This window comes from Schistocerca serialis, chromosome 9 (genome assembly GCF_023864345.2).
Source record: "Schistocerca serialis cubense isolate TAMUIC-IGC-003099 chromosome 9, iqSchSeri2.2, whole genome shotgun sequence".
NCBI classification, from domain to species: Eukaryota; Metazoa; Arthropoda; class Insecta; order Orthoptera; family Acrididae; genus Schistocerca; species Schistocerca serialis.
Genome location: NC_064646.1, coordinates 473468415 through 473487102, shown reverse-complemented (window position 1 = coordinate 473487102; position 18688 = coordinate 473468415). Strand labels below are relative to the sequence as shown.

At 41.2% G+C, this 18688-nt stretch overlaps 1 protein-coding gene across 2 annotated transcripts in view; it reads left to right on the top strand.

The window, feature by feature from the left end:
* LOC126419222 (ruvB-like 2) overlaps positions 1-18688 on the top strand; it is a 115911-nt gene that overhangs the window by 58958 nt on the left and 38265 nt on the right. For both annotated transcript variants that reach the window (XM_050086359.1, XM_050086358.1), the window contains exons 6-7: positions 5066-5294; positions 14947-15059. In XM_050086359.1, coding sequence (XP_049942316.1) covers positions 5066-5294; positions 14947-15059 — 342 coding nt within the window. The remainder of the gene's footprint in view (positions 1-5065; positions 5295-14946; positions 15060-18688) is intronic.

Genomic DNA, 18688 nt, shown 5'->3' with positions numbered 1-18688 from the left:
TTATCAACCTGTCTTTCGTGTCCTAAAACAGCAGTTGGATCAAAAGCAATTATCTGTTACTACACGCCCCCTAGAGCCATATAACGACCCATTCAGTGATTGGGAATTCGTCAGTGTCCTTGCCCACTCTTCTGTTACATCCCTAGGGCCAAACCACATCCACAAGCAAATGTTCAGGCACCTACCAGTGGATTGATTGTCAACGTCATATCATTGCCATCTTTAACCTCACCTGGAGTGAGGGCCAGTTCCCATTGCAATAGTGAGAAAGCATCATTGTCGCAGTACTGAAACCATTTAAGCGCCTTCCAGAGATGGACAGTTATCGCCCAATAAATCTCGCCGGTGTTCTCTGTAAGTTGCTTGAATGCCTGGTGAGCTGGTGGCTGTGTTGGCTCCACGAGTCTTGGTGTCCTCTGGCTCTGTTCCAGCGTGGTTTTCACAAAGGTTGTTCCACAACTGAGAATCTGGTTTACCTGGAGTCTGCCATCCAAACAGCTTTTGCCCAATGTCAGCATATTACAGCTGTCTTCTTTGATCTCCAAAAGGCGTATAACATCACGTGGCGACACCACATCCTTGTTGCCTTACCTGAATGGGGTCTGTGGAGCCCGCTCCCAGTTTTCATCCACAACTTCCTGTTGTCGGCACTGTACATTCCGGGTTCAAGTGGATGCTGCAGCTGTGCAGTCCTCAGTATCACCCTCCTAGTATACGAACAACTTTTGCCTCTAATTTTCCTCATCTAGTAAGAGTGTCACTGAACATTGACTGCAAGCTGCCACGGGAAACTTGCTGGCATGGGCCCCCATCCATGGCTTTCGATTTTTCGCCACCAAGATTTGAGTTGTGCCCTTTTGTCGACATCATATTGTTCATCCACAACCAGAAATTAACCTTACAACCAGTTACACAATGTAGCGGAGATTTAACGCTTTTTAGGACTGGTCTTCGAATCTTGGTTGACATAGATTCCCCATCTTCACCAGATTAAGGGAAAGTGCTTGCTGGACCTTAATACACTTCATTGCCTTAGCAACACCAGCTGGTGTGCAGATTGCACTATTCTTTTGCAGCTGTACAAAGCCCTGATATATTCTCTCCTCAATTATGTTTGTCTGGCATATGTTTTGGCATCGCCCTCAGCATTGGAGATACTGGTTATGATATACCACGGCAGGGTTCGACTTGTGACAGGAGCCTTTCAAACTAGCCCTGTGAACGGTTGGGGTCCCTCCATTGTGGATCAGATGCAACAATAGCTTGTTAATTATGCTCTCCAATTTTACAGCTCCCCTAAAGTATCTGAACTACTGTCTCCTCTTTCCAAACACGGTAATCCTCCCACAAAGACAGCCCTGATCAGGGATTACAGTCACAATCTGCATCCAGTCTATCCTCTCTGCTCTGAACTGCAGTTGTTCTCTCTTCCACCTCTCCTTTTGACCCACACCCATAAACTTCAGTGGTGTGTCCCTCGCCCTCAGCTTCGTCTTGACGTATCACGTGGTCCAGAAGACTCGGTTCATCCAAGGGCCCTCTGCTACCAATTTTTCTCCATCCTCGGTGCATCCCAGGGTTCAGAAGTCGTCTACACTGTGGCTCAATTGTTACTGGTCGTGTAGGCTTTTCTTATACTCATGCAAGGCATACTAAACTGCTCTCCTTGGTGGATGGCTGTAGTGTTTTCACTGCAGAGTTGGTAGCCATCTCTCCTGCTCGTGAACGGATTCGTTCCTGCACTGGTGGGTCCTTCATCTGCAGCGACTCCTTGAGCAGTTTGCCAGCTCTCGACCAGTGCTACCCTCGCCATCCTGTGGAAATTGCTGCTATGCAGGATTCCCTGTACATTCTTGAACAGTGTGGCCACTCAGTGACCTTGATCTGGATCGTGGACCCCATCAGGATCCTGCGGAAGGAACTTGCTTAGAGCCTGGGCAAACAGGCTACCAGTAAACTGACTCTTGAGATTGGTATTCCTGATACAAGCCTCCGATCAGTATTACACTCTCAGGTTTTAGGTGTCTGGAATACAGAATGGCTCACTCTGACTTTACCGAACGAGCCTACAAATCTGATGTGGACCTCCATGCTGGCTTTGCATTGGCAATACTTGGCTGACTCATGGTCATCTGCTCCGTAGTGAGGACTTACCCCACTGCATTGTGGAGCCTGTTTGACAGTGGTCCACATTTTGCTGGATTGTCCCAACCTAGCCATCCTGTGGTGGACTCTTAAATTTCCCTGACTTGCTGTCCCTAGTGTTTGGAGACGATGCCCCAGCAGCTGACTTAGTTTTACATTTTATTTGTGAAGTGGGCTTTTACCACTCTCTTCAAGGGAGGACCACTGAACCTTATTGGCCAATTGAGAGGCTGGCAGTACACACTGTTGACTCCTCTGCCCAGATCAGACTGCAGCTGTCTGGATGTGGTGGTCCAGCCCAGTCATCTCCCTATCTGCTCTTTTACCCTTCTTCTCCCCCTCTCGTGTAGTCTATTAGACTTGTTCGTCTTTTGTCTATCTGCGCTTCTCTCGCCCTGTGTGTGCTTCTAGTCTTTCCAAAGCAACTCGGAATAGAGTACCTCTGGTAAGTGGTGGAGGCTGCTTTCAGGGACTTACAGCTGCTCCCTAGATGGGGCAACTTTCTTGCCTTTCTTCCTCTGTCCTCCTGTTTTCTTTTGTCCCTTAGCTCAGCTTCTCTGGCAGTGGTAGACCTTGAGGTTTCCTTCCTCTGGGTTTTGCACAGTAGGGTCTATCTGATCTAAAGTCAGATAGACCTGTCTGTTCGAGGGTGAAGGGATTGATGACGTAGTAGTGTGGTTCCTTTAAACATCCAGCCAATGCCACCTTTAACAGCACCACATAAATTAATATTAAAAGTAGATGTACTTATTATTTTATTGAGGAATTCAGACACACACCAATTTTGCAATGGAACAAGACACTGAGTAGCCAATCTCAAAAATATTTTGGTCAGGTGTACAATTGTAACTGGCTGTAGAACTGGAAAAACTGTTTTGATAACGTGAGTACCAATGATACTCGAGGACTTACCTCCCCAGTTCAAACGGCTCCAGCTAAGCATTAAAATCGCCTTTGGTACGACAGTTAATAAACACAGGGTCAGACACTGAACTTTGGTGGAACTGAACTAAGCATGCAGTGTCTTTTACTTAGTCAGTTGCATAGAGCCCTGGCAGTTGTGGCATCAAAATATAATATGTTGATCTCGACACCTAATCCTGAAGAGCTTATTGATGTAGAAGGTAAAGAAATATTTCGAATACATAGAAAATATCTGATGGTCTACAGTTAAAACATAAACAGTAATCTTTTAAGGGCTTCTTCTGGAAGTTAAATGCAACAAATTTTGTTCCACTTTCTATACAAATAGGACCATTACCAGAATATGGAGCTAATATTCAGTTACCCAACATTGTCCTCTGATTTTAATCATTACTCTACACAGCGGCCCATAAATAAAATTGTAGCATCAGACAAATCCTTCGTGCTAACCATGCGAAGCTAGGCTGGGTCACTAGAAAGAATCTAATTTTATTATCTGAATAATTAATTTTGATATGTAGAGTTTCTTTTATGTCTTAATGATTTTCCTTAAGATAGCACAGGATTTCTTGTAATAGTATTTACTCGCTTCTGTAATTTAGGCATTTTAAATGTCTTATTAATGCCATACTTTGTTCTTTTGTTGCTTGGGGAAGCACATTTTAAATATTGATTGAGATCAATCTATGAATGCAAGATAATTCTGTGATGATGATATGAACTTTTAGGTATGATGGAGAAGGGTAAATGTACCAATTTGAGGTAAGGGACCCCAGTCCGCAAATGACCAGATTTGAATGTTACAAGCAGAAAATCATTCTGATAACTCTGTCAGTGCACCTCTTCTACTGCAGACTATTTGTTTACCATGTTTTGGGAGGAAGTAGTATGCCAAGGAAAGAGCTTGCAGTAGTAGTAGTCCACTGATAAGATTTATCAGAATGATTTTCGCTTAAAATTTTCAACTCGGTCATTTCTGGACCACGATCCCTTACCTTAAATTGATGGCTGAACTGTAACTTCCTGACAGCCTTTTCATTGTGCCTTTCTGCAACTTGGCATCTCTGCTATGTGGTGAGTAGCAACAGCTCTTTTCATTGTATTGTTACCCCAGATGGATACATTTATTGTTCTCCATCAGCCCTGAAACATTTTAACATCATCACAAAGTCACCCTGCATATAAATTTGGAAGTGTGTGAATGGAAGGGGGGGAGTGGGGTTCATTTAGCTCTGAAGGAAGCTTAGCAATTTTTCAGTATAGTTTATGTGCGTATTGGTGACTGAATGCTTCACTATATGATGAGTTGTTACCGTTAGTCCTTCCATTATTTGTATTCCACCAAGGACTTTTCTATCATTTCTTTGTCTTACACTGTTGAATGCTGCCTGAACAGAAACAGGTGTTAGGTGACTTAGTGACAGGAAACAGTGTATTGAAGTTATCAGTCTGACATAAGCATGATTTGGAAGTCAGCTATGTCACCAATAATAAAGAAAGCTATATCTGGTCAGCTGTAATGTTAAGTTTGGAGTAATTTACATTAATAGCCTGTTCCAAGATTATCAACATGGTTCTACTGTGTCCATTGCATAAAAACCAGTTTTGTATCAGTTTGGAGATCTGAGCTGAACAGACACTGTGAAAATGCCTTTGCTTTGTGTGAACATCGTAATAATATATGTCCACATGTTCCCAATAGTATTATCCAGTATTTCACGAAAAAATTATGTTGTGGTTTTGGCATACCATACTAGTAGGATCTTGGTCGTCTTTCATCCACAGTCAGTTTCGTAGATAGCATCCTGAATCATCACAGGCCAATCTGAGAAAAGGAGTTCTCTAACCAGACAGCTGCTGTTACATGGACATTTTCACAGTATTGGGTTAAGTGTTGTGGTAAACTTAAGTTCCATTTGACATTAAGCAGAAACTCTTTAACTATTACAGCTGTTAAAGACTGACATTAAGGTACATCAAAGACTTCTTATTCTAGGTCCAAGCTGGTGATGTGGTGACGATTGACAAAGCTACTGGTAAGATAAGCAGGCTGGGCCGCTCTTTCACACGGGCACGTGACTATGACGCCACAGGACCTCAGACGAGATTTGTGCAGTGTCCAGAGGGAGAGCTGCAGAAACGGAAGGAGGTTGTCCACACTGTGACCTTGCACGAAGTCGACGTCATAAACAGTCGCACACACGGCTTCCTCGCACTGTTCTCAGGTAAACTGTGCGTAATTTTCCATATGCTGTAACTTCTGTGTACATGTGCTTCATAGAATGAGAGAGATTTTGAAATGAGATGAATGTAGGTAGGTCCAGTTGTGAAGAAGTAAATAAACGTATGCAGTGTTCAACATGCAAGGTCAGTGTGTTCTTCTGTGACTGCCATTCTCTCAGAAAACATATTAATTACAATAGTTGTGGGAAAGAGTGAATATTTGCTTGAGCTGATTTGACAGCATCACATTTAGTTACATAGTTGGTTACACTGTTGGTGTTAGTCAAAATCAACTGTACCATGGAAGTAGGAAGCAGATTTCACTTCTGTTGGGAACTCGTGTGATCTGTTATAAGAATTGGAGGTGAGGGGAGGGGGAGTTGAAATTAGAGAAGAGTTTTGACTGCTGATGTAACAGAATGCGTGCATGTGCGCGCGCGCGCGCGCGCGCGCGCACACACACACACACACACACACACACACACACACACACACACACACCAGTAAAAATAACATGTGTAGGTTTCAAAACTGTAGATTCCTTACTGTGGGAGTAGGTGCATTCAGAACTGTGGATTCCTTACTATGGAGGAAAGAGGTACATGTTGAGCCAAGATTACAAACAAGGGGCAGTTTCCACTGCAGGTTGTGAGGAACTCATCTCTTGTGAGTACAAAGGGAGATGAAGACGGAAGGGGAGAAGTCACAGAGTTGATGTCAAAGGTAGTATACCAGTAAGCACAGTCAGCGTCAGTCAAGGGATGATTGAAGTACAGAATGAGAAGGAAAAAAGAATCAAGAGAAAGAGAAATGGGAAGGCAAATGAGCAGTTAATTAAGAAGCAGGAAGAAAATGGAAAATCGAAGGTGATAGGTGAGGGGGAATTTGGGAGGGGGGAAAGTGAGGCATGGAGATAAATTACCAGAATAAATAATTAGGTAATTGTTAGGGGTTTGTAACTGAATATTAAAAATTTAGTCTAGCTAAACACCTACAGTAACAGGAAGCTACCTCCCTACTATAGTTTCCATAGAGATGGTAGTGTACACACACACACACACACACACACACACACACACACACACACACACAATTAGCTTTCACATTGTGGATCTAGGACATGATGTAAACCTCAAGCATCCCCACCAGTGGACATGGAGGTGGAGGCAGATGAGCTGGCCTCTGTTGCACTGTGGGATACTGTGGAAACCTGCCATGGAGGGCACATGCAGCACTTAGCAAGGGGACAGACCTGCTGATGGAGGTGTTTATTTGCGGGCAGCATTAAGCCAAGCAGGCCAGTGCTTATGCTGAGTGTAACTACTGTGTGCCTCACCTTGTGCATTGTGCCAAGTGTGGTTGCTGAGGGCTCAGTCTACAGCTGCCTACCCGCAACATCCACATGCTAAGTTATCACTGTACATGTCTCTGTGAGGGTTCAGACTTTCTGCTTCCTGTAGATTCACTCGCATGGCGAGTTTTGTTCTCACAGCATTCTGTTCCCCAGTTATTGTGAGTCCTCCATCGGCCTGCGAAGTGCTGACAGTCTAGCGTAGCCGTATTGTCATGCCAGTGCAGATACTAAAAAACAATAAGTATGATTTATCAACACAGAATCTACAGTGTATATACTTAACTTTTGTGATAGCTTGATGTGTGGCACTTAAAGTCCTATACTTAACGTAACTGATAAGAACTGACTATCTGAAACATTTTGTAGTCTTTGCTGCCTCTGACAGTTTATAATTAAGTCGCGATAATTGTTTTTAACTGGGCTTAACATTTGGCATCAGTTCATTCCACTATCACTCCATACCTAGCAGCTGTTAAGATGTTAATTGTTCACGTCCATTGGCAGCTGGTGCAGACAATGGCTACACGAACATAGACGAACTGCACGGAGCTTGTGGAACTAGCTGGCAGGTTGGCAAAGGATACCGCTGTTTGCGTGGTATGCTTGCCACTATAGTCCCATATTTGTCCAAAAATAGATGTCTTGTGCTTTATCTCTATAATCAACAAACACTTCTGGCACATACAAGTCACATTTGAGGCACTATTGTCAGTGAGGACATCTAGGATTGGGACAACTGAAAACTTTCTCCCTCGGATTTTAACCCTCTCTCACCATGAACTGCAGCGTAAAAATAGTAAACAGTATTGTTGGATGGATATGATGCATCGACTGTCTTGTGGCGGAAGCAGAATTTAGTTTTGTAATATGACTGTCATCTCAAGGTGACTGATCGGAACTGGGAGGCACCTGGTGTGTAGTAGAGATCAGACATGGAGCAAGCACTGATCTAATGTTAGAGTTCCATGCTTCACAAATCAAGGTGCCATTGTTACATCAGTGCTAATAGGCTTCCATTGTTCCCACTGTAGTTTCACTGTTATGACGAGTCTGAGAACTGTGGCACTGTAATCGCTTCATACGCGTTGACTTGTTCCCATTTACTCAAGCATGCAGGAGTGTAAGGCTAGTAGTGGCTTAGTACGGACGATGAGTACACAATCTTGCTACTGTAAAGTACTGACAAGGTGAAATGACTGATTGTAGGGGTCAGATGGCCTTTAATCAAACTGTGTTTTGTGAGACAGTGAGCATATAAGACAAAAATTAGTTGATGGCAAGTATACAATACTAATCTGTTTCATTAGAGGATGAGTGATATCTGGAGTGAGTTTCATGCTATTGTCCATGCTTCAGAAAAAACATACAAATTTTGTCCTATGCAAACAAAAGTCTTTATTCTTGTTTGCTCCACCTCTACTACAAGAAAGTGTGTGCTGGCTTATAAAAAATAACTTTGCGCAGAGCAATGTATCTGTTATATCCCAGCTACAAAAGAGCACACCTGGCTATAGCAGCTTGTGTTTATGGGCTAACAGTGAATTGTCTAGCTTATCATTCATCGTTCATTTCTGTAATTCATTATAGTAATTAATCACCCAGTCTCTGAGTAGACATTAAATATTAGAATAAATTTAGAGCAGCCTTCAGAAAAGTTTTACCTACATAAATCAATGTATAAACAGAACAATATTGATAGCCAACTGATCAGTCGTTATATTGGTAAATAACTTATTCCTTTCGTTAAGTCAGGCTGGACATTTAGTGGTGTTTCAACTTGCATTTGAGAATCACTATAAAGCAAAAACCATGATCGTGTGTAATAAATGAATAGTAATTTACAGTTTAATGGTGGAAATTTCTTTCAGAAAGATCATGTGTGTAGTGGGAATCGCGAGTGTCTGCGGCTTTACTTGCGAACTTGTGTACTCACTCTCCTTTTCTGAGTGAGCCAAGTTCAGTTGTACCTGACAACAAATGCAAGTGACTAGCGGGCTACGGGGGAGACTTGGGAGTCAAATATATTGGCACACAGAGACATTGAGTTTTAAGATGACATCATAGGACTCTCTGGGGAGTTGAAAGCGAGTATACAGAGCTCATTTCTGATCTGTAGCATGTAGTGTGCTTGGATGGTGGTGTCCTCTTGTTGTATGGCTGTGTACCATCTGGCTATGTACACTGTTGTTGTTGTGGTCTTCAGTCCTGAGACTGGTTTGATGCAGCTCTCCATGCTACTCTATCCTGTGCAAGCTTTTTCATCTCCCAGTACCTACTGCAACCTACATCCTTCTGAATCTGCTTAGTGTATTCATCTCTTGGTCTCCCTCTACGATTTTTACCCTCCACGCTGCCCTCCAATACTAAATTGGTGATCCCTTGATGCCTCAGAACATGTCCTACCAACCGATCCCTTCTTCTGGTCAAGTTGTGCCACAAACTTTTCTTCTCCCAAATCCTATTCAAAACTTCCTCATTAGTTATGTGATCTACCCATCTAATCTTCAGCATTCTTCTGTAGCACCACATTTCGAAAGCTTCTATTCTCTTCTTGTCCAAACTATTTATCGTCCATGTTTCACTTCCATACATGGCTACACTCCATACGAATACTTTCAGAAATGACTTCCTGACACTTAAATCAATACAGGATGTTAACAAATTTCTCTTCTTCAGAAACGCTTTCCTTGCCATTGCCAGCCTACATTTTATATCCTCTCTACTTCGACCATCATCAGTTATTTTGCTCGCCAAATAGCAAAACTCCTTTACTACTTTAAGTGCCTCATTTCCTAATCTAATTCCCTCAGCATCACCCGATTTAATTAGACTACATTCCATTATCCTTGTTTTGCTTTTGTTGATGTTCATCTTATATCCTCCTTTCAAGACACTGTCCATTCCATTCAACTGCTCTTCCAAGTCCTTTGCTGTCTCTGACAGAATTACAATGTCATCGGCGAACCTCAAAGTTTTTATTTCTTCTCCATGGATTTTAATACCTACTCCGAATTTTTCTTTTGTTTCCTTTACTGCTTGCTCAATATACAGATTGAACAACATCGGGGAGAGGCTACAACCCTGTCTTACTCCCTTCCCAACCACTGCTTCCCTTTCATGCCCCTCGACTCTTATAACTGCCATCTGGTTTCTGTACAAATTGTAAATAGCCTTTCGCTCCCTGTATTTTACCCCTGCCACCTTTAGAATTAGAAAGAGAGTATTCCAGTCAACATTGTCAAAAGCTTTCTCTAAGTCTACAAATGCTAGAAACGTAGGTTTGCCTTTCCTTAATCTTTCTTCTAAGATAAGTCGTAAGGTCAGTATTGCCTCACGTGTTCCAGTGTTTCTACGGAATCCAAACTGATCTTCCCCGAGGTTGGCTTCTACTAGTTTTTCCATTCGTCTGTAAAGAATTCGTGTTAGTATTTTGCAGCTGTGACTTTTTAAACTGATAGTTCGGTAATTTTCACATCTGTCAACACCTGCTTTCTTTGGGATTGGAATTATTATATTCTTCTTGAAGTCTGAGGGTATTTCGCCTGTTTCATACATCTTGCTCACCAGATGGTAGAGTTTTGTCAGGACTGGCTCTCCCACGGCCGTCAGTAATTCCAATGGAATATTGTCTACTCCGGGGGCCTTGTTTCGACTCAGGTCTTTCAGTGCTCTGTCAAACTCTTCACGCAGTATCATATCTCCCATTTCATCTTCATCTAAATCCTCTTCCATTTCCATAATATTGTCCTCAAGTACATCGCCCTTGTATAGACCCTCTATATACTCCTTCCACCTTTCTGCTTTCCCTTCTTTGCTTAGAACTGGGTTTCCATCTGAGCTCTTGATATTCATACAAGTCGTTCTCTTTTCTCCAAAGGATTCTTTAATTTTCCTGAAGGCAGTATCTATCTTACCCCTAGTGAGATAAGCCTCTACATCCTTACATTTGTCCTCTAGCCATCCCTGCTTAGCCATTTTGCACTTCCTGTCGATCTCATTTTTGAGACGTTTGTATTCCTTTTTGCCTGCTTCATTTACGGCATTTTTATATTTTCTCCTTTCATCAATTAAATTCAATATTTCTTCTGTTACCCAAGGATTTCTACTAGCCCTCGTCTTTTTACCTACTTGATACTCTGCTGCCTTCACTACTTCATCCCTCAAAGCTACCCATTCTTCTTCTACTGTATTTATTTCCCCCATTCCTGTCAATTGCTCCCTTATGCTCTCCCAGAATCTCTGTACAACCTCTGGTTCTTTTAGTTTATCCAGGTCCCATCTCCTTAAATTCCCACCTTTTTGCAGTTTCTTCAGTTTTAATCTACAGGTCATAACCAATAGATTGTGGTCAGAGTCGACATCTGCCCCTGGAAATGTCTTACAATTTAAAACCTGGTTCCTAAATCTCTGTCTTACCATTATATAATCTATCTGATACCTTTTAGTATCTCCAGGGTTCTTCCATGTATACAACCTTCTTTCATGATTCTTAAACCAAGTGTTAGTTATGATTATGTTGTGCTCTGTGCAAAATTCTACCAGGCGGCTTCCTCTTTCATTTCTATCCCCCAATCCATATTCACCTACTATGTTTCCTTCTCTCCCTTTTCCTACACTCGAATTCCAGTCACCCATGACTATTAAATTTTCGTCTCCCTTCACAATCTGAATAATTTCTTTTATTTCATCATACATTTCTTCAATTTCTTCGTCATCTGCAGAGCTAGTTGGCATATAAACTTGTACTACTGTAGTAGGTGTGGGCTTCGTATCTATCTTGGCCACAATAATGCGTTCACTATGCTGTTTGTAGTAGCTTACCCGCATTCCTATTTTCCTATTCATTATTAAACCTACTCCTGCATTACCCCTATTTGATTTTGTGTTTATAACCCTGTAGTCACCTGACCAGAAGTCTTGTTCCTCCTGCCACCGAATTTCACTAATTCCCACTATATCTAACTTCAACCTATCCATTTCCCTTTTTAAATTTTCTAACCTACCTGCCCGATTAAGGGATCTGACATTCCACGCTCCGATCCGTAGAACGCCAGTTTTCTTTCTCCTGATAACGACATCCTCTTGAGTAGTCCCCGCCCGGAGATCCGAATGGGGGACTATTTGACCTCCGGAATATTTTACCCGAGAGGACGCCATCATCATGTAATCATACAGTAAAGCTGCATGCCCTCGGGAAAAATTACGCCTGTAGTTTCCCCTTGCTTTCAGCCGTTCGCAGTACCAGCACAGCAAGGCCGTTTTGGTTATTGTTACAAGGCCAGATCAGTCAATCATCCAGACTGTTGCCCTTGCAACTACTGAAAAGGCTGCTGCCCCTCTTCAGGAACCACACGTTTGTCTGGCCTCTCAACAGATACCTCTCCGTTGTGGTTGCACCTATGGTACGGCTATCTGTATCGCTGAGGCACGCAAGCCTCCCCACCAACGGCAAGGTCCATGGTTCATGGGGGGGGGCTATGTACACTACAGTAAATAAACAAATATCAGCCCTCAAAATAAAATGGATATGGTATTTATGGAAGGTGGCATAATGCGAGGATAATTTTTTTCTTCTTTTGTGTATCTATTGGCAGTACTTAGAATTTCATCTCCTGGAAATGTGTATGTTGTGGGTAGCCATTCTGCCTCCTTCCAATTTATACATATTTTAAAGTGAATTTTCCTTTTGAAACAGTTAAATCATTAGAAATGTGGGGGCAAGTGCAAAAAAACAGGGCTTTGTGGGAATGGATGGTATCATGCAAGAAGAGTTGGTAAGCGTTGGATGGGGCAGAAGGGGGTAAGAGGTTCTGCAGGTGGCACTGGATGTGAAGCACTTGTTGAGGACAACATGTTGTGTGGCACTTCACACAACTGGGTGATCAAAGTTGGCTCTTAGCCAAAGTTGGGCAGTTGTGTTCATCTAGGTGGACTGTTTGTGCAAGTTCATACTCATGTAGAATACTGTGCAGTGTGTGCAGCAGAGTTGGGTTGTGATATGGCTGTTTTCATAATGCTATGCCTTTTGAGATTTCGGAAATGACAGAGTGTGGACAAAAAAGGTCTTAGGCAGAGGAATTGCATAATTCTTGCTTCTTGCATGGGACTTTGGTGGAAAGGAAAATACCACTTTAGAAGAATGGTAGCAAAGGTATTTGTCACTACAGGATGGGATGGAGCTAGTTAAAACCCTTGTGCACATTCAAATGCAGATGTTTGTGTCAAAGGAGTAGAAATTATAGGTGGGATTATAATTAGCCACAGAAACCAGGTAGGCTGTTATGGTGCCAGGAGTTAGGAGAATTAGTGTTGATTAGTGACGAAACTATGTGCATTTGGGATGTCAGTGTAGAGGGAGGTGGCATTAATAGTGGCAAAGTGTTTGTTGCTAAAGGAATAGAAACTTCTGAGAGCCAGGTATTCAGTTGGAACACAGTAACCAGCCACAGTGGGACACTCCAGATATTTAGGCTTGTGGATCTTAGAAAACATGTAGGAACTAAGTGTTCGGGGAGTGGTGGCAGTGAGAAAGGGACAAAGGAAATATATTTCAGGTTGGGCATGTGTGTTTGAGAAGTGGTGGAGATCACACCAAACTTCTTAAGAATGGGATGATTACAGCAGAACCTGTATATACGTGATGGCAGGCAGAGGCCATCGACCAGGTAGTTAATCTATCCTTCGTCTGCTTTGAGAACGATAAGGTCAGGATCTGCTTTATGATGGTGTATGGAAGTTCCTTCCGCATAGAGGTTTTGCTGTGGTGATTGATATTGTAATCTATTTGCCCTACATAACTATAAGAGGCTGAATTTTGAGAAGTACTAACTGCCACTGTATGTAAAACAAAAAAAAATAAATTTGAGAGTTACACGTCATAAAATGAAATTGATATCATAAATATGTATTAACAAAGCTAAAGCGCCTTCTAACATGTAATAGGTGTGTCACAAGAACTCAGCACAGACTACTAAGACTTCTGTTTAGCATACTTGTTACCGACTGTATGTAACTTCCATACTGTAATTAAAATAAATTTGTGATTGAACTTTCAGTGAATCGATCAGTGGGGGTTGGGGTCAGACGACCACTGCCCTTTCTCGAGCTTCACATGCTCGCTGTGTTGCATATTCTTTAGATGCATTCAGAGCTTTGGAAGGCAAGGCTTATTGCGTGGAGAATCAAACCCTGAGTGATTCATATTGATTGCATCAGAACATGTGTGTGCTCATAATAACTGATAATACTGGCTCCCCTCCCACTGTTAGTGACAACTATCAATCACAAAGTTGTTTTATTAGAGCAGTTACTCACCAAGTTGAGGCATAGTGGCTAACATAAATGGCATTAATGCATTTTTCAGTTGAAAGAATTTCTTAACACCAAATAGGACTTTTTGCACAGTTTCTATTACTTAGCTTTCAATAGCTTTAGAATTTGGGAACTACAACTGAAAGGCAACATACATTATGGATCTGAGACACAGGAACAGTTTACATGTTGCCGTCATAAATTATCATCTGTTCAACATGTTTGATGCAGTGCTTAGCACATTGGACTCGCATTCGGGAAGACAACGGTTCAAACTTGCGTCCAGCCATCCTGCTTTAGGTTTTACATGATTTTCCTAAAGCGCTTCAGTCAAATTCTGGGATGCATCCTTTGAAAGGGCATGGCCGACATCGTTTCCTATTCCAATGGGATTGATGACCTCCCTGTTTGGTCCCCTCCCCCAAACCAAACAACTACTAACTACTATCAACATGTTTACATAGACACAATTCATTATCAGTTTGCTCAGACTAGTTGATGGTGTGGTTGAGTGGGGAAACATATAGTTGTGAAGATGTATCTCAATTTGGGATGCTGTTAATTCAGGCCATTTGCAACTATTTACCCTTTAAATATCTGTAACATTCTTAGATGTCTGGCTGCCAACCTACCCTAATTGTACGTCATGCTACTTATGTACTAAACTGTATTTGCTGTGAATTTATGGAGTAAAGTGGAACTATTGACTGTTGGTAACCTTCACAAGTTAGATTGGGCCACAATAGTGATAAACAGTGAGAGACTGACAGCAACTTGGGTACTGAGGCTTAAATCTTGTTAGAATCTCATTAAGGTTGTAGGTTAGTGGTTTATTTTGCCATAAGAGTTTCTTTAAGGTAGCCTTATACAAAGAGATCTCCATTGTTTTTTATTCTCTGGAAAGCACCACATGGTATCTCTGTTGATATTATGTATACTTTGACATTATTCAAATTACTAATATTGGCACTGGCTTCTTCATATTTTAGGTGATACTGGTGAAATAAAGTTTGAAGTGCGAGAACAAATTGATATGAAAGTTGCTGAATGGAGAGAAGAAGGCAAAGCAGAAATTGTTCCTGGTGTATTATTTATTGATGAGGTAACACTTTACATACATGTGTGTTTTAACTAAATCCATTTTTCATGTACTTACTGTCATTAAATGTTCTGTTCCAACGTATGTAATGGATTCTTGAGTTCACGTCTTGGGGCGTTTGTCTTGTAGTAGTTGTTGTTAATGGTAAATAAAATCAGTGTGAACTGCTTGCATCTGTAGCTTGAGGAAGCTGGGATAATAGGAACAGTAGACAGAATGCTTTTGAAGAGTATTCTCACAAATTATTTTTTATGGCTGTATGGACAAGTGTCGAAATGATCCCAATGTTCTACTAGGTTTCTATAGCTCTGATATACACTGTCTGATCAAAAGTATCCTGACATGTGTCATGTGGAAATAAAATGATTGTACGGTTGTTCAGTTGCCTGGTGCAAGTCTTTCTATTCGACTCCACTTGAGCATTGATGAAGATGAGATGAAATGATCAGAACAACACAAACACCCAGTCCCCAAGTGAAGAACATCTCTGACTTGTTCGGGGATCAAACCTCGGACATCATGATGTAAAGGCAGCAACGCTAACCACTGTACCTGGAGCTATGGACTATGACTGCTAGATGTCACAAGAGGCAGTGAGTATTATGTTGCCGGCAGCAGCAGCGGGTCGATTGGGAAAGGTCAGTTACTTCGAACGTGATCTAGTCATTGGATGTCATCAATCAGGGACATTTCAGCCCTTGTAAAGTTACCAAAGTCAACTGTTATTGTCATAATTGTGACGTGGAAATGTGAAGGCACATTCACAGCTAAACAAAGTGCACGCAGATCTCATGTACTGACGGAGAGGGATTGTTGAGCATTGCAAAAAGTGGCTGTAAGTAATCGTGTAAAATCAATGGAAGAAAGTGATTTGGCCTGACTAATCTCTGCATACCTTGTGGTGATGCGGTGGAATGGTTTCGGTTTAGTGAATGACTGGAGAACGTCATCTGCTCTCATGTAGTGTTAACAGTGAAGTATAGAGGAGATGGTGTTGTGATACAGGGGTGTTTCTTTTGTGTTTATAGTATGGTCCCCTTATCACACTAAATGTGGAATGGTATGCACACATTTTACAGCATTGTGTGTCATGTACAATACAGTTAAGATACGACACTTTGTCGTATCAGCACGACAATACACAATGTCATAAAGCAGCGCCTGTGAGAGAATGGTTTGTGGAGAATAGCATTCTGGAAATTGACTTGCTTGTCCAGAGTCTCAACGTCAACCGAGTGCAACCTCTTTGGGTTGAGTAACTGAATTCATTCCAGGCATCTTGTGTGCAGCATATAAGTATCTTAAAGGTGCCTCAAAAATTTAACACTGTCAACTGTAAACAATTGTTGAGTTATGTGAGATAGAGAACATGATGCTGATGCACAAGTAGTTCTTTTTTTGTCAGTTGCCATAGGATGTCACTAAACTAGTGTTGTTCTGAATCATAACATGAGCTGGACCTTCTTCGTCATTGTCTCACACTAGCCTGTACTTACTTTGAATTCTGTGATGTGGGCAGTTGGAAAATTCGTGTTTTTCTTCGGCACCTTCATTCGGATAATTTTTCAAGTAATTTGAAAGCATTAATTGCATTTCTTATACATATACTGAACACCTGCTGCTCCAGTTTGTAAAACCTTCTGTGACTTGGTCCCTCAAAAGGTTTTTTGTGTAGATCTGGCAATCTCTAATTTATTCTTTTCCTGATGCCACCTAGGAACATTCAGTTTTGTGACATCAAATTTTCTTCCTTCTGTGCTGCTGTTTGTGGTGTTTGCTTCATGAATAAGCATTAACTTAAATTTAGTGTCTTATTGTCTGTGTGAACCAATTTTGATCTGCAAACTGTTAGATCCATGTTACTTGATAGTCACAGGTGTGCTTTGTATCCATCATCACCCACTACAGTTGACTGTTCTTACAGCATTCAGCAAACTGAATATCGACACTCTCATCCTCTCAGCTCCTAGTGCTGATTTGGCAGAAATCGGACAACTTCAGGTTAACAACATACACCTTGAAAATCGACAGTTCTGTCAAGCAGTAGACGTGCCATTACGTATGTATACGTCACAAGAGATACTGTGGCTGTGATCCTTTCAAAGATATTCTTTCTTGAAGGCATTGATACATGTCTGTGTTGTCAATTTATTGTCATGACTGTGGTAGCCATTCTAGGAAACAAATTAAAGCAGAAGCTCGTTATATGTTCAATTGGTTCATTCATTGCAAATTTTGGAAACTATTGCTGTCTTTTCTTTCTTTGTAAGTGAGAACCTATTCACTTTATACTCGTTATTTACATAGCAAAATGTAGTATGAAAATTGCTTAAGAAGCTCCCCCCCCAATGTTAAATAAATGTGATGGTTGTGTGAAGCGTGTTTTGATTTGTGCAATAAATTATGGTTCACTGCCAGGAAAGTAAACATCCTCCTTTGCTCTTGAGAGTAACTGAAACAAAGCCTGCTACTGCAGAATTATCTGCAGCAATAAAACACAAACGAGAGAAAAAAAATGCCATAATAAAACTTAAGATGCAAAGAAAATGAACCATTTACAACACTGTGCGCACAGTAGCCTCTGCTGACAACAAAATGTGTCAAAGGCTTAAGGATGAAGATTCTGCAATAATTCGTAACAAGAAACTGCTTTTGATGAGAATGGCATTACAACTGTTTAAATTTGGTTCATTTGAGCACTTGCCAATAGGCTCGTGTGCGCACAGAACTGAAGTCGCATATGAACAGCGTCTTCTCCTGCTGGATAATTGGGAGTATGGAGTAGCATCAAGCAGCCAGATGCTACCCAGAAAAACTTTCCTGGCACATGAAGCTGCCAGATTCACTCATGCGCAGAACAATTGGAATGGGGTTGGTAGTTTCCACATGACCCATATTTGTGTGTAGTGATTTTGCTATTTTCGTTCACAGCTCTTGTTTCAAATGAAAACAAAACAGGTTTCTGTGGCTGGCAGCCATCAAGTGAATTAAGATACCTTCACATAATTATGAAAGATTAAAACATGTTATTAGTTCCAGTTTTTATTTCCATGTTATTGGCAATCAAGCCTTAATTGCTTTACATAACAGGAAGTTATTTTTACCAGTTTGCTGAAGACATTTGGCTTTCATTAATCTTTTCCACAGAGACAGTCAATTTATTTGAAACAAAGTTGTTCATTCCACACTGTTAGCTAATTTCAGCTGTTTCCTGAAAACCACACTGAAACGCTTAATGCCAGGTAGGTGCCTACTTTATTGTAAATCTAGACATACACATGTGCAATTATGCATTAGAGTAAGATTTACGAAATTCCGATGCTCATGGTGTGTTCTCTGGTCTCTGGTGTTCTGTTTCTTTTATGACATAATGCAAGATCTCTTAATGCTGTATACATACAGACATATGTAAATCTTCACTTCAGTATAAATAAGCAGGCAAATTTCATCAGTGGTATTGAATAAAATGTTTTGTTTAAAATATATTGACAGCTTTAGCCGAGTTGTATGTGTCCGCCCTCCATGAAAAAGAATATTTTTTGATCACAAGACATGTTTCAGCAATTGCCTGGTACCTCCTCTAGGTTTTACATTGTTTCTTAATTTGTGTTGTTTACCTCTTAAATTTACAG